We start from the raw sequence: 27,991 nt of genomic DNA on the forward strand, positions 1-27,991 counted from the left end.
GAGAGTCTGAATCACCCTAGCAGGAAATAAGCCAGAGGCAATGAGGAGGCGAGTAGGGCAGGGTGTTGTAGAACACTTTTTCACTCCAGGTGAGAACTCACTGGAGGCCTTTCTGCAAAGGAGTGACATGATCTCATTCTGCGGTGGTGAAGGACCCTTGGGCTGCTGTCTGGGGTCTACAGATCACGTCAGGGAGGCCAGTGCGAGACCTGGGGGAGACGGTGGCAGTGGCTTGGGCCGCGGCCGTAGCAGGAGAGGTGGCGAGCAGTGAGTGGACTGCGGGTCCATTTTGAAAGTAGGACCCCTGGATTTGCAGCATCTATAGAAATAGTTTGGGTGCATCCTTACTACCTGGGAAACCAACAATAAATCAGACCATTGGCAGCTTTTCCATCATCTGTATGGTAAAGTAATAGCTTTTTTTTTTAAAATAGGGAGAGAAAGAGAGTAATTTAATAGTTTGGGAAGAACTGGCCATGAGAGTTTCATATCCAGTCAAGTCAGGACAAGGAAAATGACTTGTACTCCTGTATTAAATTTTTAGAGATGGATTGCACTGGAGCTTGTTTGTAGGAAGTTGTAATATACGGAGAGCTTTAATAGACAGCAAGGGGAGAATAGCAATCCAGAGCACCATGCATAGTGTGAAAATGTGATCCACAGATCCCTTCCCAGGCCGGGCTTGTCCGAGTTGCTCAGAGAAGGAAAACCAAAAGTGTGGGGGTGGGGAGAGATGTGGAGGGAGCTCTGGGAGGAAGAAAGTCCAGGAAGAGGAGGGGGTGTTGGAATCCCATGTGTGGGCTCATGGGAAATGAACATTAGAAACAAAAACAAACTAGAAAAATCTTTGAGGGCGGTACCTATATACGAAGTCATTTTTCTATAGGATCTTTCATATCGTCAAAGAGAAAGAAGCTATAAATGTTGTTCAGTGATTCACACTGGGATTGGGAACAGGCAACCCATGTGATTCATTTCTGCCTCAACTGTTTTTTGTATTGTCTGTATAAGTATAGCTTGCTAGGGACCATTTAATACCCTGGAGTCTTTATCATTAAATAATTAGATGAAGACCGTTAGTGAACAAGGTCACTTTGACCTATGTCATCTGTTAGGGAATGGTGCCTTTTTACTGCTTCGAGTTGTAACAGGGTGTAGATTGTGCTGGCGGTTTTATTTTTGGAGTATCAATTAGTCAATCAATCAGTTAGTGTTTATTGAGCATCTGCCCGGCGCATAGGGCACGCTCATCAAATTTGCAAATGACACGAATCTTGGAGGATGGTAAATATGTCGGATGACAGACACAGCGTTCCAAAAGATTTTGACAGCCTGGAGCAATGGGCTGAATCTAACAAGATGAAACATAGCATGGATATAAATTCCTGTCCTTGGGTCCTCAAAACTTCGCTGCACGCGTACAGGACAGGGTGGGTGTGCTTTAGCAGCGAGGTAAGTACTTGAGCGAATAGTCAGCTCCGCTCCGTTTATCAGTTGCAGCCCCCTGAGGTCATTGCCAAAAGTCTCGCAGGCACTTTTGGATTAGATTAAGGCGATAATCCCATTTTAATTTGGCCAGTCAGACCCCATGTCAAGATTTTAGTGTTTCTGGAGCCGCATTTTAAGGAGAGAGACCCAGAACCACGTCATATTTTGAACACTGCAGAAACCAAACACGTTTATCCTGAAAAGGACTCAGGAGGAGAGGGACATTGCTTTTCTTTGCAACTGTGTCAGCGTCTTCCCGGAACAGGTGGAAGGCTTGTTTGGTGAGATGTCAGAGCTGGGACTTTGGCATTGCTGTTGTAAGGGGACAGCTTTCAGTTCAGTTATGACGGCAGGAGCTGGGCGAAGATGGAAGTGTCCCCAACGTCTGCAGAAGCAGATCACTGGGGCAGTCAAACCCCTGTGTGTCCTCATTTGGGGGACAGGAGCACTGCAGTGGGGCAGTCTGAGAAGTCGAGGCGATATGAGCAAGGCGCAGTGCCCACCACAGGGCGAGGGGCCATAGGGCTCACCGGGATTGTCACCGTTCTGTGTGGGGGGCCCAGCGGACACAAAGCCTGAGTCATCCGTGTGTGGAGCCGCAGGGACAGACTCAGTGGATGCGTACGCTACACTAGATGGTTGCTGCTTCTAAACGCGAACCGGGCATATGGACTAATCAAAATGGGCAGAAACAGGCTCTGCAACCAGTCGACCTTCGATGGGACCTTGAATAATACAACCTTTTTTGTTTTGTTTTGTTTTGTTTTGTTTTGTTCTCAATTCCCTGTGATTCAACTTCATTTTCTTTAAAATGGAGATAATCACAGCCCCAACTCAGGGTTGTTATACGGATAAGAGAATGAATATACATAAAAAAAATTAGAACAGTGTTTGACTTACTAGTTTTTTAATAAATAGGAACACGTAATGCTGCAGTAGTTGACAGAGGGTTAGTGGAGGGTACACTGAAAAATACTAAAAACGTAGGTGAGTGAAAGGCGGCGGGAAGGTTATTCCCGTAGGGAAACAGCTTGAGTGAAACACGGAGGTAGGGTGAAGCCTTGTGTCCTCACTACGACCGTGAGGCGACCTCACCAATTACACTGGCATTGGCTGTGGGTGACAGGTTAGAAGGCAAACTGGGTGGGATGAACAAGGGGGCCCCGAGGACTTGGGTTTAGGGCGGTAAGCCGAGGCATCCCGCACTCTCTCGGGCCGGGGATAGAACACACGTGTGATGTTTCAAAACAACCTTATGGGATTTTCAGACTCCATTGCCTTCCTTATGCTTAGAAATTATAGATGGAATAGTCAAGTCTTTTATGCAAATCCTTCTTTAGTCTAGAAATAAAACTTCTATTTCAGGGCACTTGTATTTCAGGAAGTGCAAGACATTTTTCCTCCCTCAAGTTGTCTCTTTGGGGCCACATCCGAGTGTTTTTTGTTTGAATTCTTCACATTCAAAATGTGGGAGTGAGTTTGGATGTGAGATCTGTTGCCAGATCGCTTTGTGTTAAATTGATGAAAAAGGTGTTATTGAAAATGGCTAAAACGGGTATGCTTTAAAATGAGACCCACCACATGAGTGGAACTGGTATGCTTGGGGGCTTGGGAGTGGATTCTGGGCAGGCGTGTCTCACAGGGGAGACCCCAAAATACATTATGTGCCCCACGTCAACAGGTCAAGATGTCACTTCTCAAAACCATTCCCTGAAAAGACAGCACTTCATTCACTAACTGTATGAAGCATCGGTACTTTTTTTAAAAAAGATTTTATTTATTTATTTTTAGAGAGGGAAGGGAGAGAGAAAGAGAGAGAGAGAAACATCAATGTGCGGTTGCTGGGGGCCGTGGCCTGCAACCCAGGCATGTACCCTGACTGGGAATCAAACCTGCGACACTTTGGTTCTCAGCCCGCGCTCAATCCACTGAGCTACGCCAGCCAGGGAAGTATCGGTACTTAAATCAAAAACAAACATCATCATTTATAGCAATTCAAACACTATTAAAATGATTCTGCTGTTTTATAGACACAAGCTCCTTGAAAGAAAGGATCGCGATTTTATTTTCTTGGTGTAACACATACGGCCAGCGTGGGTATGGGGTTGCTGCTTTATCGAATTAAATTTAAACTGGGAAGACGGAGGTAACAGGAAAACTATAGAACTGTTTCCCAGGTAAGGAAGTCAGAGCAGGTGCTGTGTCCAGGTTCCCCCATCCCCCAGCAGCGGCTTCTGTGTGTTGGGGGCCAGCAAGAGTAGAAGAGAACAAAGATTTGCCGTTACAATGGGCCGGGTGAGTGGGGACAATTACTGTAATCCAGGTGGACTTCACCTGGATTTGTATGTTTTTGCCTCAGTAGCTTCTCAGGTATCTACTGTATGACTTTGTGGATTTTTAAATTATACTCACTCAAGAATGGTCAGGGATTCTATTTTTTTTTAAGATTTTATTTATTTATTTTTAGAGAGGGAAGGGAGGGAGAAAGAGAGAAAAACATCAATGTGCGGTTGCTGGGGGCCATGGCCTGCAACCCAGGCATGTGCCCTGACTGGGAACACTTTGGTTCGCAGCCCGTGCTCAATTCACTGAGCTATGTCAGCCAGGGCTAGGATTCTATATTTTTAAAAAATCAAATCCACTCTTGTATTCAAGTGAATGAGTACATTCTATCACGGGGACACAAATCTGACCCAAAACGAGGTCAAAATAAAATACCACACCCTGAGAGCAGGAAGACTTGAAAAGGTCCTGCTTCCCTACCTCTTCTTTCCAAAGTGTTTTTGGGTCTCTTCTGGGAGATTCCAGGCTTTTCTGCGGCTGCTACTGATTTCGCCAGTTCGTTCTTTCAAGCCACACCAAGAAGCATGCACAAGCTGCTCTGGTCCTCATGGGGCGGAGAACGAGACAGGTAGGGAGTTGACTTCGGCGAAAGCCGTTCTCTTCACAAATCAGCAATTCTAGTGCGTATATTTCTATCCCCCTAAACAACTGGCCAGGGGACCATCAGGATGAGCTATTGCAAAAGGCCACCTTCATCTCGCCACATTCTCGGAGCTGGGCGCCCAAACCAGAATTGCAAAGTAGTTTAGAGAATCTCAGAATATAAAACATGGTGCCGGGCACCAGAGGAGATTTCATCTTATTTATGGAAAGGTGGTTGGTAGGGGAAGGGACAGCGGGCCAGAGTGGCTTGGGATCATCATCCATCACTTTTTTTAAGCACCAACAAAGTGAAAGCATCCTTCCGGAATTCACTGTGAGTGACACTGAATCCTTCCACTAAGCAAATATGTGATGAGTTGATAAAAAAGAGAGAGAGAGGAAAAAAAAAGAAGGTCCTGAACTCTCGACGACAGATCTAATACAGTGCACCGAGAAAATCAAAAACATGTTTCCTATCTGACTCAAAATAAAAGTGCACTTAAACTTGTAAAAGACAACATTTTTATTTGAATGATATGACACAACTGTCACAGGAGTGTTACCTGCTATAAAGAAAGCCCAAGAATTATTACCTTTATTAGACCGGTGACACTGAGCTTTCGCCATACATTTCTAACTTCTGTCCCTCTACAGAGACAATTTTCTTTTCTTAAATAAACTGTCATGCTAGTGTTAATATATGGTCGGCTCTCTCATGCTCTGAGAATACTGCTGATATAAAACATGTATATGTTAGATTGGTAATAGTATCTTTAGTGTAGCTGACTAGAACAAATGTGTTTCCCTCATGGCTGTGCTAATGTGATAAAGGGAAATTGGCCGTTCATCAGCTTTTGGCTGGGTAAAGACAGTAGAGATGGAGCCACATTCTTTTTTATGCATTAATACCATCGAGAACTTTTCGCGAGTTATATTTCATGTGCCTGCATGTTGTTCAGAGATGCTGTAAAACATGAGATAATGCTACAAATAACAAAGTAGAAAAGCCTGTATCTTTTATAATGATAACAGTCAAACACCAAATGACAGTAACAGGCTGTAAAAAATGGGATGCAAAAAAAAAAAAAATACAGCCCCTGCTACCCAGCAGAGAGGTATGTCTTCAAACCCACCGGGAGCGGGTGTGTGATTTCCGGTCTTTATGGAGAAGGTTTGTTCTGTAATTAAGTGCAATACAACATTGGGAAAGGGGGTTTAAGGATGAATGTGGTTTAAATGAAACGGGTTGAAAGAATTCAGGAAAGCTATACTGGAAAACTTTTTTAAGAATTAATATTACCAGCGTCCAGGTTTGGTTTGGTTTTCGAGAAAGGGGATGTTTGTAGAGGTTCTTAAGAAAATCACTCCCATGATTTCAAGATGCTGGAGAATGGTGGTTCATTTTCATCAATTATTGTGAGGCCTTTTTAATAGGCTGGCATTTTGAGTGCTATGACTTGATATATTTTCGTTAGAACGTTAGCATGGAACATTTCAACTGCAGGATGTTAGATTTCTCTCTCTCCCTCTCCTGACCCCACCCACCTCACTGGCCTTTTGTTTGCCGTTATAGACGGCCTCTTGCCAAGAGTACCAATGGTTCCTTTTCCGTTCAACCTAAAAGCGCTTAAATGGGACCGTTTGCAGGGAATATAGTTGATGTCAAATCCGCTGCTCAGTTTATTTAGAAGTATGCAATCACTGGAGATTTTGTAGAGATACCACGTATGAAGTAGTCTGTACAAAACCTTGAACTGCTGCTCAGAGATCACACAAACACAGATGTCCAAACTTTGAATGGCGCAATCCAGGGGTCATCACACTATAACCCACAGACCAAATCTGGCCGGGCACCTGCTTGTATAAAAGTTTCACGGGAAGACATCCATGCTTAATCTTTCGTATGTGGTCTCTGGCGGTTTTCCTGTTACAGCAGCAGAATCGGACCGTTGTGGCCTGGGTTGTTTAAACCACAGAATCATTTGCTTGCAAATAAAAAAATAAAAACTACTCTCTGGCTGTTTACAGAGGAAGCTTACTAAGTCCTTGTCTAGAGTGTTATTAGGTTGCCTAAATAATTAGCCTAAAAAAGATGAGCAATTTTTAAAAGTTCTGTATATAGGAGAGTACAGCTGAGAATTACCGACACCTAAGAAAGTAAATGCTTATAGGAAGTATTGTGCGTTAGAGCTTAGACAGAATTATTTCTATGCCATATATATACATATATATGGCATAGAAATATATACATATACAATACAATATAAATACAAATACAATACAATACAAATATTTGGTCTTGAATATTTCTCTCTTTTGTATTCATTTGTGTTTATTCCCAAGTATGGCCACACCACATTTAACTAGTCTCTAAAGCAGCAACGTAGCCTCAGAAAACTTGTGAAAGCATGGCCGCCAGAGCTGTCAAACGTAAGGGACAGACAATTGCATGTACCCGTGAATACGCCGGTCGATGTCCTTGTAGCCCGAAACTATAATATGTAGGCGTATATCTAGTTACATAAACACAGACATGTGTCATTGAGCCATGACACTGAATTCTTCTGCCTTTCCGAAGGAACAAAGCGAAGAAACAGAAAATCAACTTTAGACTGCTGAAGTGTAGTCATTGGAAAATTAACAGTTATTATGCAACTAACGTCATGATGGTGACCGTTTCCTACAGGTGCACCAGACGAAAATCAGCTTCTTCATCAATGGGGTGGAGGAGGATGGGACAGCCTTTGAGGCTCGGACTCTGCGTGGTCCAGTCGCCGATGCTACCTCTGGCGCTACGCAGATAGGGCAGAGCTCACACGGTAAGACGCCGACTGCAGAGCATTAGTTATTGTATTCCATTATGTTGTTCCTAAGAGTGTCGAGAGTAATATTGTAAAATGTGAAGCTGTATCTGTTTCCTAGGATGACTAACAAATTAGCACTAAGTGGGAGGGGGCTCGGTACGAGAGAACTTGACTCTCGCACGGTTCTGGGCTAGAGGCCTGGAATCAGGATGCGCAGAGTTGGTTTCTTTTGCAGCCTTGGAGAGAGAATCTCCTCCAGCCCTTTCCTCTCTCTGGTGGCGGCTGGAAACCCCTAGGGCCCCTTCCTTGAGCCGTGTAAGTCCTGTCCTTGCCTCCATAGTCACATGGCCCTCTCCTCTGCGTCTCCACCTCCTTTTCTCTTCTAAGGATACTCTTGGTTAAAGGGCCCACCCTCATCCAGGGCAGTCTCATCTCAGAATCCTTAATTACATCTGCAAAGACCGGTTTTCCAAATGGGGCTCCAGTCACAGGTTGTGGGTGGACATATTTTTTTTTCTGGGGGGGCGGGGGCTCGCTTCAACCCACTGTACCAGGGAAACCTTGTAATTAGAATGCGTCTACTGTGATCAGTTTTTAAATTAAGAACAGTATATAATAAGCTGTATTTTCTTTCTTTTTTTTCTGGTTTCGATTTCACTGTAGGGCTGTTGGTAAAGTGGGACTTAGAGTATCCGATACAAACTGAGAAATGATATTTGACATGTAATAAGCTCGGTTTATGGTTTCCATAGCTTTTCCTCCTAAAAACAGCCTTACAGTTTAAGAAGATAACACACCACATACTGAAAAAAACGAGTTAAATTTAGAATTATCTTGAAGTTACTGGCACAAGGTCTATAAATTGACTGTACTATAAAATAAAAATATTATTTTATGCTATTAAAAATACTCATTGCAAGAAAATGCAAACAATACAGAATTCTGTAAAATAGAGTTCATTTTTCTACCTTCATAAATAGGTACAATTAACTTTATACCCTTCCAAAATTTTAGTGCCCATTGCTAGAAGTATGGTTATAAATATAATTTTCCCCAAAATGAAATTATGATACAAATGCTCTCTCTTGAGTCCTCTAAAAATAAATACTTCCCCTCCAAATGTTACAGACAACATTTCATGGTATGTGCCTTCTCATTTAAAATGACTGTGTTGTGCACGGTTGTGTAGCTGTAACAAAAACTTTTTACACACATTTCTATTAATGAACATGTATGTTTTTCTAATATTTCAATATTATTAGCAGTTATTTGGTAGAAAACATTATATGTCTAATATGTATTTATATCTGTTGCTCTAATAGGCACATGCCACCACACAGAATCATACACACACACACATTTGAACAGTTGCCCGATGGTCAGTTCCTTAGGACCTTATACTGTTGGTGTAAATGTACCTGGTTCAAATCCCATCTCCCCACTTATCAGCCATGTGGTCAGCATCACCTCTCTGGTTATCCCAAATCTAAAATGACACCGATGACGATGGTACAGCAATTCCATTGTGAGGATCAGATGAGGCTGTGTCATGAAAAGCATTGCTGTTTTTCCAGTATCGGAAACATAGTCATTGTTCAGTCTACGTTGAATGAATGAAGAACTAGCACTGGGCCTCGTGTGTAATAAACCATATTGATATGTAATGCTATTACTAATATTATCATATTTATTTTCCTAACATCGATCCACAGAAGTTAGGTTGAAGCATGTAGTCACTTCATATTTTCATATCTATCAGAAAGATTACCCTAATGCGTAGCAGCAGCCTACCTCCTGAAATTTTTCCAAACTTCTTTAAAAATATAGGCAAGTCCTTTCTTCCTTAAACACTAGCTGACCTTATAGATTTTTCATTTGTTTCCTCCTGTGCCATTTCTCTCTCTTTGAAAAATATTGTGAGGTGCCTCCTTAGGATTATTTGGCCATTAGTGAGTCTGACTAGCTTTCTACATATGTTTTGATTGTTTGCATCTCATGGGTTCTGTGTCTGTATTTGTACTCCAGAACTTTTTACTTTATTTGTAAAAGCTCATTTCAGTTAAGAATGTCACAGTGCACACACTTCTTACAGTTTTTAGGTAGCCTGATGGCTTTGCATTATTGGAATTTAAAAATATTTTAAATGTTTAAGGACAGCAAAGGCATGCATGTAACATACTGCATACACATTAAGGCTACAGTCTGATGAATTTCTAATCTGTGTGTGTATCTGTGTAGTTGTCACCCAGGAAAAAAAGCTATAGAACATTTCCTGTAGCTCTGACTTCTGCCCTAATGGGAAAGCCAGAAGAGTGTTAGTACAGATTGTCACCCCGGATTAGCGCTGCCCCTTCTTGCACTGCCATACAAAGTAATTCACATAGTAGGTGCTTTTTTGTCTGATTTTTTTTTTTTTTGCTCAGAGCTTTGCCTATGAGATTTATTACTATGTGTCGCTATTTCTTTAGCTTTAGGAAATACTTGTTCAATATTTAAAAATGGGTGATTCAACCAGCAAAATATGGGAATTTCGGTCGTTCCACATCCTGACCCACAGTGTATTGTCACATGTTGTTGTTTGCTGTTCTGGAAGGTGTGTGGTGCATTTCCTGTTGATTGCTGGTCTTGAGAACTTTGTCTTGTGCTCACAGATCATCTGAATGGGCTGTTTCATGAAGTGCCTATTTAAGTTTTTGCCAATTTTTAAATTGGACAGTTTATCTTTTATTATTAATAGGAGCTCTTCGATGTTTTGAATATGAGTTCTTTGACGGACACATTAATGGCTGTCTCATCCGAGCGATTGCTCGTCTGTTCATCCTCTTAATGATGTTCTTTGAGCAATAGACATTTTTTATTTTAATGAAGTCAAATTCACAAGTTTTTTTAATACTTAGTCCTTTTTATGTCCTGCTTAGGATCTCATCAAGATATATTCCTGATATCATGAACACTTTTTTGCTGGATGTGTTCTTATTTTTATCCTTCACATTCAGGTCCATGTTTTATCTTGAATTGATCTTGGGGTGTGGTAGGAGTCCAGATTCCTTTTTCTCCCACCCGAACATCTAATTGACCTACACACATTTTCTGAGAGCAGATCACCATTTCTCTACTACTCTGGTAATTCTGTCACAGATGGTACATCTGTGTACGTGGAGGTGGCTTAGCTCCCGAGCTCCCTGTCCTGTTCCAGTGCTTGCCTGTACTTGAGTCAAAACATTTAACTTTCATTATGGTAGCTCACAAAAGTCTTAATATCTGAAAGTTTAATATCTCCTCCTCTACTTCTTTCAAGATTGTCTCGGCTATTATGGGAATTTTAGAAGCAGCAAATTTCACAAAAATTTCAATAAGACTTAAATCATTAACTCAATTTTGGGAGAATGGACAACTGTACAAGGCCAAATATTCCCACCTGTGAACATGATGCGGTTTAATTTCGTTCAGCCATGTCTTTGGGTTTCAGTGTAGAGGCATTACCCATATGTGTAAGGCTCAGTCCTATGTACTTGGTGGTCCTTTTTTTCATGCAGTTTTACTGAGTATAATTTTTGAACTTAGTTTTCTAATTTTGTTTCTATGATATAAAAGTACCTTCAGTTTTTTATTGACCTTAAGTCCAACAACTTTGTGAAATTTTAATTCTAATAGTTTTGTAATCCTATCATTTGTTCATAGTAGGCCCTCGAATATTTGCAAAAGTTTGAAAAAAATGCATGAAGGGCAGTGGCTTTGGAGTTGTCACATGGACATTTATAGGTTCTTTTATGATTGACTTAGAAATAATGCAAAATTTCAGTTTGCTTTCCCTCATAACCTGGGTTATCAAGCCACATATGTAAATTAAAGATACACACTTTTGTATCTCTTTATACACTCCAAAACCCTGGGGTGAAATTTCCAACTCTGGTGTCAAATAAGCCTAGGATTGAATCCAGTCTTGTTAATGAGCCTTTGATCAAAACACGTGTCCTTGGGGTGATGTTGCCAAGACCGCGACACAGTTGTTCTAACTTCACTCGTCCTCACAAGAAGGACTCACAACTGTGCAGGAAGAAGACACCACTGAGGGAATCCCCAGAACATGGGGGGAGGTCGAAGTACCCCCAACCGGCACCCCCCAAACCAAGGCTGCATTAGAGGGTAAGAGAAGAGGCCACAGCTACATGCTGACCACCATGACCCTCCCTCATGACACGGCTGCCCCTGAGCCTCCGGTTCCTCCAGTGGGAGAAGAAAATCTGGGGGACACGGTCGGGGGACAGCCAGCACCCCACCCAGCATTGTGGGCTGCTTTGCCGGAGCCCCTGCTCCGATCCTGTATCACAGAGATTGTCTCAGGCTTCTCATCTATCACATGGTGCATCATAGGGATATTATAAAAATTGTATGAACTAATATGTTTAGACTGTGTTGCTTGTCATATAGTGAGTGCTGAGTAAGTGGGAGCTGTTATTAATGTCTTCAAACATCCACGTCCTGATTGTGAATCGGACACCAATGACATGTCGAGAGAGCAAAAGACAAAGTCTCTATAAACAATTCCATTATTTTGATTTATCTATGCTCTGAGATCAAGCTAAACTTCATAAGTCACATCTTAAGAAACCTATATCTATTTAGAAACTTCGTGGGAGTAATTAGTATATTGAGGAATTTTATAAAGTACTCTGCATGGCGAATTTCTTAACAACACATTAAATCTTGGGAGCCTTGTTTCAATATTTAATCGCCATTAGTATTTCTGAAAGTGTTTTATTGCCCCAAGTGTGGCCCATAGTATGCAGTGGCGCCATAAATTTGTCCGCGCCGCGCTGTGGACTTGGAAGGATTGGCTCCCTCCCCACTGCAGTGTACTCACTATTGACTTAACGCCTCGGAAGGATGGTGCGGACAGAAAGTGATGGTCCTTTTTAAACTGTGTCAAAATAAATTTAACTTCTGATTAGAAAACATATCCTTGGAAAAGGGTTTCTTTCAAATGTGACTTAGTTCTTATTACCGTTTTCTCGTTAAGTTCCGGGCATTGGAGAGCTGTAGGAGGAAAGGATATTTAAAAATAATTTTTCTTATCTTTCTCCCATCAATTTATAGGTACAGTTGTACCTACTGTATCTTCTCTCTAATTAGAGATGGCATGTAGTCCGGCTCATTACTTCTGCCTAATGAGCCGGGCCCCACGCCACCTCTCTAATCAGAAGGAGATAGGTACAGAGCGTTCCGTGGACTTATTATAAATCATTTGCTTTCGCTCACTCGACTCTTTTTTTTTTTCTTAATCAAAAAATTAAGTCACTGTCCTCCATACTTTTGTCCCCAGCCACGATGGTTTCATTCAGGGGAGGTAATTGCGCAGGAGATGATTGTGAGCAGAACCCAAGGTGCCGTCAGGCGGTGCCAGGCCGGCCGCCCGCGCTTTCTGCCCGCGCTGGGAGCAGAGGCGGGCTCAAGTCCAGGGACTGAGACTCACGGCCTGTGGGGGACAGAGGGGTCTTTTCCTTCTTTCTCTGGTTAGGCTCGCCTGGCTTCCCTGTCTCCATGGCGGGGAAGCACAGCTTTTCCCACGAGTGTTGGCTGCTACAGACTCTTTGAGTCCCATCTCCAGCTAGCCTACCTTTCTAGAAAACGTGTGTTGCCAGTGACGGTTTCTGCTGCTGCAGGCCTTGCGTTGCTGCCCCTAGGGCATCGGTCACTGGATGGAAGGAATGCCTTCACAAGGCTTTGTATACATATTGACGGACTGTGTAGACATATTTGGTATGTCTACATGTAATGCATGTATACACATACAAAATATGTGCGTGCTACATACAAAATGATGTATACATACCATAAAGATAATGCATCCATAAAATGTATACAGAATGCATACATATGCTACATACTAATGGAAAAATCGTGCTTGGTCGGTTGGTTTGTCAATACATGAGTAGAAACACCTTCGACCATAACAGCCGACACGTGTCAGTTTGTTGTGGGGCACTTTCTTCCAGCTGAGGCTTTACTGCTGTGTCTCCGGTTGGGTGCAACACCTACAGAGGTAGCGGTAGCAAATGTGTATTTATAAGGAGTCTCTAAAGTCATTGAAATGATAACTACAACAGTCCTCCAAATCTGGGGTTTCAAAACACAAAATCACCTGAATCAAAACTTTGCAGAGCTGTTTCTGAGCTGATGTATCAAGGGTCCTAGTTTCCCTTTGAGCGTGGGGGTTCCTGCATTATGTGTCTGTGAAAGAAAACACACAGGGGAGAAATGATTGACATCTGACCGCCTCTAGTCTCCCTCCCACGTTTTCTGCGGTGTGTTTTGTCTCAACACACCCCACTCTGGACTTCGCGCACTCTGTCCGTCCACTCTGTACCCGTGTCCCATGAGTGAACATTTCTAACCTCCGCTGAGGTTGTGCTAGAGTTTTTCTGAGATTTTGGGGGGATTAGGTAAAAACAAAAGAAATTGTAGAAGTATGGAAACTGATGAATTAAGACAGGTAAATGGAATGAAAGAAAAGTATAGGAATAAGGGGTATGTAGGCATGGAGGGGTTTAATGGAGGATGAAGGCGGTGGTTCCGATCCTTGAAGAAGCGATAGCTAGCAATGGTATCAGGATAGTCAGCCAACTTTGTCACAAAAGTAAAAAAAGAAGTTAAAGGTGTTCCTTACAACCATGCTAAATAAAAACTGCAGGTGAATTAAAACTTAAATGTGAAATATGTACTCCATGAGGCAGGAGAGGAAAATGAAGATAAATATGTCTGTAATCCTGGTATATTAAGGACTGTTATTACCATGATACTGTGGCCAGAAACACTAACGGAACATATTGAAACATCTGACTAATAAACAGAATTCAAAATTCAAACAGTGTCTATCATTTTATACTTCATCTGGCAGGGAATAAAAAAGAGATAATACTAGCATTGGGAAGAGTTTGGGATAACCTGGCAACCTATGAAAAGTAAAAATGTCAAAGCTACTTAACTGAAGAATTCTAATTCTAGGACACTATCTCAAAGAATATAATTAGACAAGGCCTTAAAGAGGTACACACAAATGTTCATTGTAGAATGAGTTAAAGTAGCAAATAATTGGGACCACTTAAAAACCTCAAAGGGAACAAGTTGAATAAATTATAATTCATACCTACAATGAAAAAAGTGCATGTCTGGGGAAATGAAATATGTCTATTCGCAGAGACGTGGCAGTAGATTCAGGAGCAAGCATGTGTTCTACCCTACACTCTAACTGTAACGTGGGCTGAGGAAAGACAGGTCTGCACTGGACGTTTAACTCACTGCACATAACACATTATTATTATTGCTGCAAGAATAACTATCTGAGGAGCAAGGCCAGACATTTATAATCAGATAGGTTTGACTTTGAATCCCAGCTCTGCTTCTTAAAAGGCAAGTGACTTTGGTGAAGAATTCAACTTCTCAGTTGAATTTTCTAGTTTGTTTTTCTCACATGTAAAATGTTTTATAAATAATACAGTTTCAAGGTAATTGTGGAACTTATAAATAAAGTATACTTGGTTTATGTTAGGTACTCAGTAAAATTTGCCATCCTAAATAGAAATGTTTATATTGTTAATTTAGATGGTAAGTTTATTGACTTTGTGAAACAAGTACTTTAAAATAATGGCCATAGTCTATATTTATTTATTTTTTTACTCAAAAATTTTCTTATGGTGAGGAGGAAAAAAATGTTCAGCTAGAGAGATGATAACTAGATATTTAAAACAGCTGTATTTTGTGCAGGTAAAACCCACAAAATAATTTCTGGCTCTCTTTCGAGATTAGCCCTTTCTGGTACTCTTTACTGTTTCCCGAAACTTTCCATTCCATGCTGGGTTGTTTCTCCTCAGCCTGAAGAAGTCCCCCTTCCTTTGCTTATAGTTCATTTGGCGGGAAACAAACTGCTTCAGCTTCTGTGAAAATGTCTTCATCGTTGCTTTTCAAAGATATGTTCACTGCAACATTAACATCCCATTTTATGAATAAAAGCATATGTTGTTTATCTGTCCTGACTTTGAAAGTTAGGGTTTCTCTTTTTATAAGTTTTAAGTTTCTCCATGTACACATGAGTTTTACAGTTTTTCTTTCCAATCTGGAAGGTGTTTCTTTTACATGCTCCATTGCCCGGGCTTGTACCTCCCGACTGTGTTGTGTGGAAGTGGCGGAGCGAGCTGGGTGTCTTGCTCCTGATTGCAGGGGAGAGCATGTGGGCTTTCCACCATTAAGTATGATGTTAGCTGTTGATTTTTATAAACAACCTTCAACAAATAAGGAAGCTCCTTCTTTCATTGTTTGTTGAGTGTTTTCATCGTGAAAGAGTGTTGGACATGCCAAATGCATCTTTGCATCTTTGGAGATAACCATTTGGTTTCCATCCTTCATTCTGTCAATATTGTGCATTATTTGATTTTCACGTGTCAAATCTGCCTTGTGCGTCTGGGATAAATCCCCTTACTTATGGTGTATAATCTTTCACTTAGGGTGTTGTGTTCAGTTTATTAGTATATATTATGTTAAATATTTTTGCATCTATATTTATAAGAAAATGATATGTTACTTTATTTTCTTGTGATGTCTTTATTGGTTTTAGTATCAGGGTAAGATGACCTCATAGAAAGAGTTGGGAAGCATTTTCTCCTCTTCTGTTTTTTGCAAGAGCCTGTGAAGGGTAGTTGCTATTCCTTTCTTAAATGTTTAAAAGAATTCACCAGTGAAGGCATCTGGTCCTGGAATTTTCTTTGTGGAAAATTTTTGCATTACTACTTTAATCTCTTTACTTATTATAGTGCTACTAAGATTGTCTATTTCTCCTTGAGTCAATTTCAGCAGTTTGTGTCTTTCTAACAATTTGACTATTATTTTTTGAGGTTATAGTTGTTCATCAGATTGCCTTATAATGTTTTCATGCCTGTGAGGTCAGTTGTAATATTTATTCTTTTCTTTCCTGATTTTAGTAATTGAATCCTCCCTCTTTTCCTGGTCATTCTACCTAAAAGTTTGCCAAATTTATCCAACAGTTTTCCCATTTAACTTATTTTGTCATGCTCCCAGCTATAATGTGGATGTACTGTTTCTTTCCGGTCATTACCTATCAATTTTCTCACTAGACAACTATGAGGTCTTTCTGGTATGAGTCATGTCTATTTCCTTTGTCAATTTATATAATTTAGGCCTGTCATTGTCATATGAATATTTTTCCAAAGAATAATCTCTTTATGAAATGTTTATTCCACTGAATATCTCTTGTTAAAAAATTGGCAATTAGCAAAGGAATGAGTAAATTTACTCTTATGACTTTGTCCTTGAAGTATTTTGATATGATCTCCCCAAATCAAAATCTTTTTGTTTAGAATGGGTGATTTACACTAATACTGTGTCTTGAGAGAATTTTTTCTAACTTGTTTTGGTGATTTCTTCAGATGCGCATTCTGTGGTAGAGGATGGAAGTGCTGTGTTCACACTCCACAATTTAGAACTGAAATGGTTTGAAAGGTCATCAAACCCAGCGCCTTCCTTTTGTAGATGATAATGCAGACATCATTATTCCTCCACAGCTGTGTTCCCCTTGAAGTATTAGTAAAATATAGGAAGTTAGTTCTAGTTTATGAGCATTAAAATACACGCCTGCATTTGTACACCCTGGTTTGACCACCATCTGCTTGCACTTGGAAGGCTATTACGGCCCAGCTGGTATCACTGAATATTTCGTTCTAGATACATTCATGGCTCATTCCCTCTCCACTGTTGCACCATGTTCCCAATGGGGCTTCTCTTGAATGTTCCCCCCAAGTTAGAATCAGCCATGCTGTCCAAACTTCTCTAATTTATCTGTTCTTATAGTATCTATTGTGTTCCAATATACTATATAAAGTATGCATTGATTATGTTCATCTGGCTGCATGAATGCAAGCTCCATAAAAAACAAGTGGCTTTTGGATTCATTTGTTTGGGGTTTTTGTACCTGTTTTCTTAACTAGTATATCTCTGGAACTTATAGAAGTAGCTAGCACACAAAATACACTCCCAATAAATATTGGTTGAATTAATGAACGCATTAAACAATGCAGCCACCCTGGCAATTTAAAGCTATGCTTCAGGCTTTGACAAAATCATACAGCTCACCATTTTTGCTGTCTTTCAGTTACAGAAGTTCTTTCAAACTCCTGTGATTATCATTTATATGTTATGATCTGTGCTTTCTGGTGCTTTGAGATAAAACATGTTTGGAGGATCTATATAAAATATTTTAGGCAATTTTTACACTGAGAAAAATTGGATAGTTCATAGTATAAGATTTATATACCTCTCTGATGTTAAGAGAAGTAGGAAATGATGACTATATTAGTTTCTGGGCCTCAGTAACAAGGTACTACACAGTGGGAGGCTTGGACCCGAAATTTACTGCCTCCCAGTTATGGGGATCAGGGTGTCAGTAGGGCCTTGTTCTCCCTGAAACCTGCAGGAAAGATTCCTTCTTTGTGTCTGATTAACTTCAGGTGGGGGCCGTCAGTCCTCCATGTTCCTTGTCTAGTAGCCGCCTCACTCTACTCTCTGCTTCTCTTGTCCCGTGTCCTGCTCAGTGTGCGACTGTGCCTCTTGTAGAGCTTCTTTTTCTTACAAGGACACCCTTCATATGTGATAAGGACCCCCCAATGATGTCAACTTAACTTGATTACATCTATTTCCAAGTCAGATCATGTGCACAGGTACCAGGGGATAAGACTTCACCACGGCTCAACCTGTAATAGTGTCGTTTTAATCCAGAGGGTATCTCTTGATGGCAAAACACGCTTTGATTCTGGGGAGAGCCTTTGTGATGTTCTGTTAGTCAGTGTTGCCCAAGGCAGGCCCAGCGTTGCTCAGCTCTGGCGTGTCCCCAGCCAGCACTAATGTCACTGCTGTCATTGTTTAATGCATCTCGCTTCCTTCCTTCTACCACACGCTTCTCTGACTTCTCAGGGGGCCTATACCTTGCCTCCTCTCTTTCCTTCTGGTCTGTCACCTCTCACCTGGTTTCACCTTCTTGTCCACTCAAGTAGGGTGGTGTGTTACATCTCCTCTCTTCCTGGAATCTTACCTTCCTGTTCTCGTTGTTTGATGCATCCTGTCTGAAAACCCTCAACCCTGGATGCCTGTAATCATTTAATCCCTTTCTTGGGTTGTCAGCTGTTTGGGGACTTCACTTCTCTGATATTAGATGGCCCTTAAACTATTTCTTGAGGATCCTTATAATTCTCCCCCTGATTAACCTTTTCACTCATCTTCAGTAGCAGCCCTAGATCCTTATTAAAGATCCAAATTCCTTTGTTCCTTCCAGCTTCCCACCTTCCTTTTCTTTTCATAATTGTTTTTGAACAATTGACCATGTGCCAGGAACTTGGCCATGAGTTAAAGATAGAACAGCAAATATGACCCATTACTACTTTGTGCCAAGGAAGTTTATTTAATGTACTTTTCTGTTTAATAAGCAGAAGAAAATAGGTGTCTGTGGTACAGAACAAGAAGTGCACTGAGCTGGAGGAGCTTACAGGGTCCTTTTGGGCCAAAGACAGTTTCCCACAGGGGGCACTTCAAAGCCGAGAGGTTAGGGGCTGGGGTGGACCAGGAACATTTGGATCAGAGGCAAAATCATGTAGAAAATCTTAGGGTTCAGAGTGTTTGGGAGGTGTGGGGCATGGCGAATTCAGTCCGTGGAGCTGAGGCGGGGGTAGGGAGGGTGCTAGAAGGGAAGGGCTGAGTGAGGGCGGGGATAGGTGAGGGGCAAGTAATGAAGAGTCAGACCCAGCTTCATTCTCGGTAGACGACAATACCTCTTACCCCAGAAAAACAACCGCGCCCTGAGGAGTGATTTCTCCTCAGTTTGCCTCTGCTACTTCCCGAGCAAAAGCACGCAAGCACCCGACGACTTCCCCGCGTTCTCTTCTGACCTTCCCATCTCTTCTCCCCTCTCCGAGAAAGGCACAGCCTTCCCTACCCCACTGCCCACATCGCTTAGCTTTTGATCTCGGGTCCCGGTCCATTTACCAACTTGCCTGGATGGCCAGTCTTTAGGAATTGAGCTAATTATATATTTAAAAACAGATTGTGTTGGAAATCTAAACACTTCTACAGTGTGAATAGAACATTTTTTGTTTGGTCTTCATAACACCACTTTAGGCAATAATTAGTTTGCCCTTGCTCGAGTTGCCTATTTCTGGCAGAAAAGGTGGAGGAACTGTGTCCACAGGAAAGTCAGCACAAGAGGCCACAAGGAGCCCCCTGACCCAGGCTCGGCTGTGAGGGGCGTGGAAGGCTGGGGCCCGGGGCGGAAAGGAAGGAGTCACCGACATATTTACTCAGCATTTAAAAACATGCATACTCATAAAGAAATATTCATATGTAAAGTATTCTTGGTTACTTTCATATATATATTTATATATATATACACCCTTTAAATACAAAAATATAATCTAAGTGTGGATACACACGAGCACACACGGACTCACACAGACACGCCCTTTTAGGCCCCTGTGTCTCACCCTTCCTTGCTCCTGTGCCTCCTCCTGCTCCTGGGAGCAGCGTCAGACTCTCCGAGTACTGAGTGGACTCTGCATCTTTTATTCATCAGACGCATCCTCGCTCTGCCCCAGTTTTCCTCCGTGGTCCCACAAGGAGCTGCAGCCAGGAGAGATCAAACGTTCTATTACTAAGACAAAATCAACCAGGGAATAGTTTAAAAAAACAACCACATTTTGAAGAAGTGCTACTTTGGTGAATCGGTCATTGCTGTTCACTTAATTTTTGGAAAAACCCACTGAGTTACAGAACTAGCATTATCTATTACACCACCTCTCATCCTGGGTCCCCATGACCCAAACTCTGGCTGGAATTTTACCATTTTCAAGTTTCCGTCTTTACAATGTAACAACAACAACAACAAAAACATAGAGGGGGTAGTTGTCTTACATTTTTCTATTCCTAGTCTCTTGGACTGATCTGTTAGTAAACCCTAAATAAGGATTTGCTAAATGAATTAATAACATGGCATTGTGGTTTCATGTTGATAGCTACCTACCCCTTGAAAAGTCACCTAATTTAATGCAGATTGGACGTGGGACCTGGCTTATCTGAGAAGACTTGTTACAAGGTGATGGGACTTGGAGGTTATGCCAGGAGGCCTTCAACATGTGAATGATTCAAACTCACGGGTGGGAGAGTGGGGATTCTTCCTTTCAGCAATGCAAATGCTCTGAAATTGCATTAATTTAGGGCTGATGAGATGATAGATCTCTAGGTTTATGAACTAGAGAGAAATCTGACTTGAGGAGGGGACTTCTGGAGAGAGATCACAAGTAGGGTCAGTAGGTGCTGGCTGAACTATTGACTTTGCCATAAGTCTCATAGTGTCTGTGGAGATAAGTATGAATGACTATTCATGTTATTCATGTGGAATTAGCAGAATATACACATTGGTCCCTAAGAAGTTGAAAAGGCTGTGATATGTACGGGATTAAAGGTTTGTTGCTTTAAAGGAATGTCACTTGAATGTTTGTCCGCCATTGCTTGGTAACCTGAGACTTCTCAGATTACATATGTGTCTGTATTGTTGCAGGCTTAGAGCAGTTTGTTGGAAGAATGCAAGATTTTCGCTTATACCAAGTGGCACTTACAAACAGGTGAGCAGATGTGGTATTGTAAAGCTGGAGAAGTGTGAGGATAAGTGCTGAGTTTACTTAAATAAGACTAGCATGAAGACTATAGCATTTTTCATGTCTACGGCACTGGGCAAACATCACCTAATTAATGTTTCCAGGGTTTGCTTTGGCTTAGTCTGTGGGTGCTATTCCCGGGTGGGACTCTATTGGGTAACTCCTCATAGTATGAAATTGTTCAAGTTCTTGACAAAGGATTTCTTCTATGAAAACTCCATTTTTGAAGAAGTTGTATTTTAGATTTGGGGTACATTTGTTTAAATATTCTATATGAAGTAGTGTCTGAGACTTAAGAAACCACTGTATCTCTACCTTTTAAAATTGCTTTGTTGAATTTATACATACTAGAGAATATGGAAAATGAAAATGATTAATTATTTTGATATATGTGAAAGTCTCAAGAAATTGGTATATTAGAGACACAAAATGAATAACTTGAAGTGTTGTTATATATTTCTTTTCCCAGTGAACAGATAATTATTTAAACTTGGATTAGCTTTAATGGAGTATTTTCCTCATCTTGAGAATGGTGGGGACTTTCTTGGGAATTCTTAAAGGCCAATAGATTTCCTTTCCATTCAGAAAAGACTCCAGTGACATTCTGCTTACCATGCTCTCAAATTTCTTTTCTGAATTATTTGATTATATCAGTATGTTGTTATATGGGTGAGTTGATCTTATTTACTTCTATTAAAGACAAAAAGAGAAGAATGTTTATTTATACTTCTTCAAGGAGGATGTAGATTAGTCTGGTGAGTGTCCGGATGGCAGGACACACTCTTACATATTTGAGAAGCATTTTTCTCGAGGCGTTATGCTTAGTGGTATGCACATCAGCCATATAAACTTTTTTTGTTGGCTTACGTAATCAAGAGATGGCTGAATAAAGGGTGCTATAACATTAGACAACATTGTTGGGGAGGTTTACTGCCAACACCCTTACTCCTTTGTAGTTACCTTTGTGTGAATTCTGGAGGGCAGTGTTGCAGGGCTTTGGGGGGAATCAAGTTCATCATGGGGAGTGAGATTTCACTGAATAGTAATTTCTAGTCCCGTGTAAAGCCTGATCCAATCGTAAAATACCGATGAGATTTATAGAAGGTGTTACTTTGCGTGATTTAGTCAATTGACTAGCGGCCCGGCTCTGGCATCCCCCCATCAAGGGTCTAAAAGAAGGAGTCTGCAGTTAGACCTGGGTGGCCGGTGCTGGCCTACCTGAGATGCCTGGAAAGGTGTTGTGTGGAAGAATGCCCACACATAAAATGACAAATTCTGATTGAGAGCAGGTATGTTGCTCTTAATGGAAAAATGGAATACATCTGCCTGGAACTGGCGTTCTTCTTTGACTGCTGGCAGCTCCGCCATCCGATCCGAGCCACGGAAGTGTTTTCGGGTGCCAGTGTCTGTGCTGATGAGTCACAGGAAACCACTGACAAACGGGCCTGGCCTTGGCCCTTCACCGAGAACAGCAGCAGATAGACTCATTGTTGTTTATGACTTCCTGTGGATGCACCGGAGTCCCCGTCCATAACCCATTCTTCTCTCTTTTTTTTTTTTTAATTTACTTTAGAGAGGGGGAGGGAGGGAGAAAGGGAGGGAGAGAAACATCAATGTGTGGTTGCCTCTCACGCAGGCCCTACTGGGGACCTGACTGGCAACCCAGGCAGGTGCCCTGACTGGGAATCGAACCAGGGACCCTTTGATTGTCAGGCCAGTGCTCAATCCACTGAGCCACACTAGCGAGGGCTATAACTCGTTATTTTCAATATAGTACTGTGCCCTCACAGTGGTCAGTTTAACAACCTGAGTGAACATTACCTTTTCTTTTTACTAAAAATAGTCACCATAAAACATTATGTTATTTAAGTATCTTGCTCATCAGACAAGGGATTGTGCACACTTCTTGATATAAAAATGCAAATATTGAAGAAGTTGATGCTTTTTTTTAATGAGTATGTTTTATTTTATGAAAATGGGGATGTATGTTTATGGAGCCAGGAATGAATTTGGTTTTATATTCTGTGTAAAAAAAAATTATGAAAGCTAAAGTGACACTCATGAAAACATTGAAACAGTGATATTTTTCCGTGACAATTCATGGAACCTCTACCGCCATGGAGCCCCTCGTCCTTACCCTCTGCCTCTTGACACCCGCAGGGAGATCCTGGCCGTCTTCTCCGGAGACCTGCCCCGGCTGCACGTGCAGCCACACTGCCGGTGCCCCGGCAGCCACCCCCGCGTGCACCCTTTGCGGCAGCGCTACTGCATTCCTAACGGCGTGGAGGACACCACCAGCAACAGGGTGTTGCGGCTGAGTCCTGACGCCCACCCCCTTTCTTTTGTCAATGACAATGATGTGGGTACTTCGTGGGTGTCACGTGTGTTTACGAACATCTCCCAGCTTAATCGAGGAGTGACCGTGTCTATAGATTTGGAAAATGGACAGTATCAGGTAACTTGAGTCATTTTGAATCATTGTGCTTAGTTTCCTGTGGGTACTGCAACCAAGGACCCCAGATGCGGTGGCTTCAAACAGCAGAAGTGTGTTCTGTCTCAGCTCCGAAGATCAGGAGGATGCAATTGGGATGTCGGCAGGGGTGTGCTCACTCCCAAAGGTGGAGAGAGACGACTTCCCGCTTCTCCCAGCTTCTGGTGGCCCCTTGGTTTACTTACGGCAGCTGCGCTCCAGGCTCTGCCTCCGTAGCCTAAAGCCACCGTCCTTGTCTCTGTCTGTTCTTCGTCTTTCTCTTGTGAGGACCATCCTGTATCCAGGAGGATCTCATGTTGAGATTCCTAATGACGTCTTCAAAGACTCTATTTCCAAATGAGGTCACATTCATGGGTACCAGGACTTAGAACTTAGACGTCTATTTGGGGACCCAATTCAACCTACTGCAAAGTAAAAACTGAATTCGGCATTTGAAGATGACCTCCCTAAAGTAGTATATTATAATGTGTGAAACAAAAACATCTAAAGAGAAAGTATTCAGGGCCTGTTTTCTACAAATCTTATACAGATTTGTATAAAAGTTGTATGTGAAACATCCCTTATAATATTAAATAACAGATTAACAAAAACAGGTGCTTATTTTAAATAACTACTTAAGAGGAACATGTAATAATTATTTCGTGGAAGTAATGTTCTGTTTTCATGTCTTTATATCAAACTTAATATTGATTTCCAGTTTAATTTATAAAATACTCGAGAAGAGGCACAGCTACGTGATGACAGACTGTGCTGGTTTTACTATAGGATTTCCTCTGGCATGTCTGGATGTCTAGTACATCCTATTTGAATCCAGCAACTCCAGGGTTGGATTTATCCTGACAGGTCAGACTTAAACCTTCAATGACAAGAACGAACTTACTTATTTTCAGGTGTTTTATATCATCATCCAGTTCTTCAGTCCCCTGCCAACAGCGATAAGGATTCAGAGGAAGAAAGAAGGCAGCCTGGATTGGGAGGACTGGCAGTACTTCGCTAGAAACTGCAGTGTTTTTGGAATGGCAAATGACGGAGATTTGGAAAATTCTGATTCTGTCAACTGCCTTCGGCTTCCCAAGTAGGAATGTTTCTGGAACAATTACCTTTGAAGGCATTTAGGAGTTAATTTTGATTGGCTATGGGATGGTAATAACCCACAGGTAAACTAACTCACCCAGCTGCTAGAGACTTCCCTTCACCACCAACTCTCCCGAGGCAGGTTTCTCCCTAAATGGAGATTTAAATTATGTTGAAAGTTCCTAGCCCTGGCTGGCATAGCTCAGTGGATTGAGTGTGGGCTGCGAACCAAAGTGTCGCAGATTCAGTTCCTAGTCAGGGTACATACCTGGGTTGCAGGCCATGACCCTCAGCAACTGCACATGGATGTTTCTCTCTCTCTCTCTATTTCCCTCCCTTCCCTCTCTAAAAAAAAATAAGTAAAATTAAAAAAAAAAAAGAAATTTCCTGCAAGGACTTCAGAGTATCTCTTGCTTCTAGTCTCATCTGGGCTTTATAATGTGACTCACAGATTGCTTAGCAGGTTACCTACATTAGTGGAATTTTATTATGTCCTCAAGGAAATGTTTTACTGTATTTTTTTTCCTGTGATGATCCTATATTGTTTGTGTATGAAATATATGGACTGTTTATTTTTTTTCAGAATGACAAATTTAAACTGCTACAAATACGTTGCTCTGGCTTGTTTTTTCAAACATGTTAATGGCCTCTCATAACTTGAAATTTCTTTCATCAACAGTTTTACTCCATATTCCCGTGGTAACGTGACATTTAGTATCCTCACGCCCGGACCAAACGCCCGCCCCGGATACGATGATTTCTATAATACCCCATCTCTTCAGGAGTTCGTGAAAGCCGCACAAGTAAGGCTTCATTTCCATGGACAGTACCATACGACCCAGCCTCCCGCCAGCCTCAGACACCGCTACTACGCGGTCAGTGAAATCACCATCACTGGGAGGTAGGACTGCGATTACATTCTGCTTCTCACTATAGATTTTGTCTTAAAGATTCTCATCATGTTTATGTAACACTGTATTAACTAAAGTTTTAGAGCAAAGCAGATTCCAAGCTTCAGGGATTGAAATGATTTCTTACCCTAAGATGTAGGAGGGAGATTTGGGAACCTTTTCTCTCTTACAAGTTCACACCATGGAATCAATTCATAAAGCTATTGAGTTTAGAAGTTATGATAACATGGACCTGACTTAAAAAATAACTAACTGACTTAGAAAAAATAATTTATCAAATATTTTGATCGGCTTGTTCTGGGATGTAATTGTTCGGTTTTCTTGAAATCAAAGAGAAGGGACTTGAGTTGCAGTTACAATGGTAGTACCTACCAGCCAGGCTGTAATTCCTGGGTGTGGTCTCCCTGAGTTCACAATTTTATAAAGAGTATATGTTTTCCTTTAAAGGAACAATGTAATATGCCTTGAGTAATTAACAAACATCTGACCATAGTGGAAAAGTAGGCTTTCGATATTTAATAAAAGGATAGCGGGGACCCCTCGGGCAGCATCCTCTCCAGCGTGGAAGTGGTACCCATGTGGGCTGCCCTTAGAGTCAGGTGTTGCTAGAACACTGGTGTGTCCTGCAGAGAAAGCACATCCTTTACACCAGACGAGAATACCAATCTATAAGCCTTATTTGTTCAGTACTAGCATCATGCAAACACGATACTATTAAACAGTCACCATCCAATTTTGGGAAAGAAAAACAAAAATAATTCAAGTCTGTTAACTTCCATCTGTGGTTTATTCTAAACTTTAGTATCTTAACTACAAGTTTTGAATAGTTTTATCAAATGTCTTCTCTCTTGGCAAGTTTGCCACATGGTTGATACAGGTGTGAACAACCCAGATAGGCTGGAAAATTGCCTTCACCGTTCATGTGGTTTAGATACAGGTGACACTGCCCTCAGTAGTTTAGGAATAATGAAAAACTTCCCATGAGGAACTGCGTGGTTAAAGAGACACTGATTTTTGTGTGAACACCCTCCCCTCCCTGGTGAGTTCCCACAGTGGATACCTACACAGGTCCTTACGTACAGTCGCGGTTGAGCTGACACTTCCTAGGAGCTGTCTGACAGGTGCTCACATTTGCAGGTGTCAGTGCCACGGCCACGCTGCCCACTGCGACACCACCAGCCGGCCCTACCGCTGCCTCTGTGCTCAGGACAGCTTCACCGTGGGCCTGCACGTGAGTCCTCCGTTTTGTGCGTGGGGGGGTCTCCGAGAAGGGGGAGGGCAGTGAAAGTGGTGACTAGGAAGTCTTGAAACTTACCGTTGGTCTAACTTCAGGGTATAGATAAAAATAAATTGATAAGACCCTAAAACGTCAATGAGTTCAGAAAAAAATTATGGAAAAATGAAAGCCATCAGTAACGTTGAACAGTCCATTTGAAAAAGAAACTCAGAGCAATAACTGTTAAAACCTGTCCCAGAGGGTTTTCAATTTTCTTTGTTTTCTCAGCATTATCATAGTTTATAAAACAACTAGTATTTTAAGGTGTTTGGAGAGAGGGCCCTCCAAATTGTTGGATTCCTACATCTACAGGATATTTATGCAAAGTTTTCTATATGAAAGAGTCTTTAGATGCAGAGAGATCTTTATGGATTTGCGTGAATCAAATTTGATCCATTGCTGATGTAAGTAGTTTTAAGTAAGTAATTTGAAAATCTATGGTGAAATGCCTTAGGAGTTATGTTAGGAGTTAGTTTGTCTCTGACGGTCAGGTGAGGTTTTGCAGTTGAGGTGGAGATTTCGCTACATCCTTAGGAATAAGAAGCGGACATGAGAGAGTGCGGCAGCAGTAACAATCAACCTGTAGTAAAAACAAACACTAAGGAGTCCCTGGGAAGAGGTTTGAGGCAACAGGTTGCCGATTTGTAAGGAAATACAGTCAGATCCTTACCTCACAGCATGTGCAGAAACCTTGGTGGTTGAACAATGTAAATGTAACGACGACAAAATGGATTAAAATAAGGCTTAGAACAATATTTCTAAACCCAAAGCTGGGTGCTTTTATAAGCAAAACATATGGAATACAGATAGAACAAAGACATAACAGGAACCACGAAGGACATTATTGGCATATTTTGTTATGTAGATACTTAATTCTGCGTGGTGTAAGGACTAACGTGACTGCTGTGTAATGAGTGATGGGCTGGTTGAAAATACTGGTGGTACATTCACAGGTAAGGGGTCAAGGTCCCTTTACAAATAAAACCACAAGGAGATATTACCTCATACCTGTGGGAAGGGCTGTTATCCATAAATAAAAAACAAAAGCATTGGTCAGGGATTGGAAAAAAGGGGACCCTCATGCGGTGTTGGTGGGATTGTAAATAGTGTAACAATTATAGAAAACAGCGGGAGGCTTCTCAAAAAATTAAAACTAGAACTATTATATAACTCTGCAATTTTAATATATTAATATGAAGACATGTAAAGCATGATTTTGAAAAGATATGTGTGCCCCTATGTGCAGTGTGGCGTTATTTACAGTAGCCAGGGCATGGAAAGCAACCAAGTGCGCTTTAGTAGGTGAATGATAA

General features: G+C 41.5%; 1 protein-coding gene across 1 annotated transcript in view; it reads left to right on the top strand.

The window, feature by feature from the left end:
• The window catches only part of USH2A (usherin), a 516,227-nt gene that overhangs the window by 29,915 nt on the left and 458,321 nt on the right, over positions 1-27,991 (top strand). Inside the window, exons 4-9 of the mRNA XM_045859450.1 lie at positions 7,100-7,232; positions 20,830-20,893; positions 23,087-23,381; positions 24,308-24,492; positions 25,171-25,392; positions 26,540-26,633. Coding sequence (XP_045715406.1) covers positions 7,100-7,232; positions 20,830-20,893; positions 23,087-23,381; positions 24,308-24,492; positions 25,171-25,392; positions 26,540-26,633 — 993 coding nt within the window. The remainder of the gene's footprint in view (positions 1-7,099; positions 7,233-20,829; positions 20,894-23,086; positions 23,382-24,307; positions 24,493-25,170; positions 25,393-26,539; positions 26,634-27,991) is intronic.

This window comes from Phyllostomus hastatus, unplaced genomic scaffold (genome assembly GCF_019186645.2).
Source record: "Phyllostomus hastatus isolate PE091 unplaced genomic scaffold, TTU_PhHast_1.1 phas_contig_148, whole genome shotgun sequence".
Lineage (NCBI taxonomy): Eukaryota > Metazoa > Chordata > Mammalia > Chiroptera > Phyllostomidae > Phyllostomus > Phyllostomus hastatus.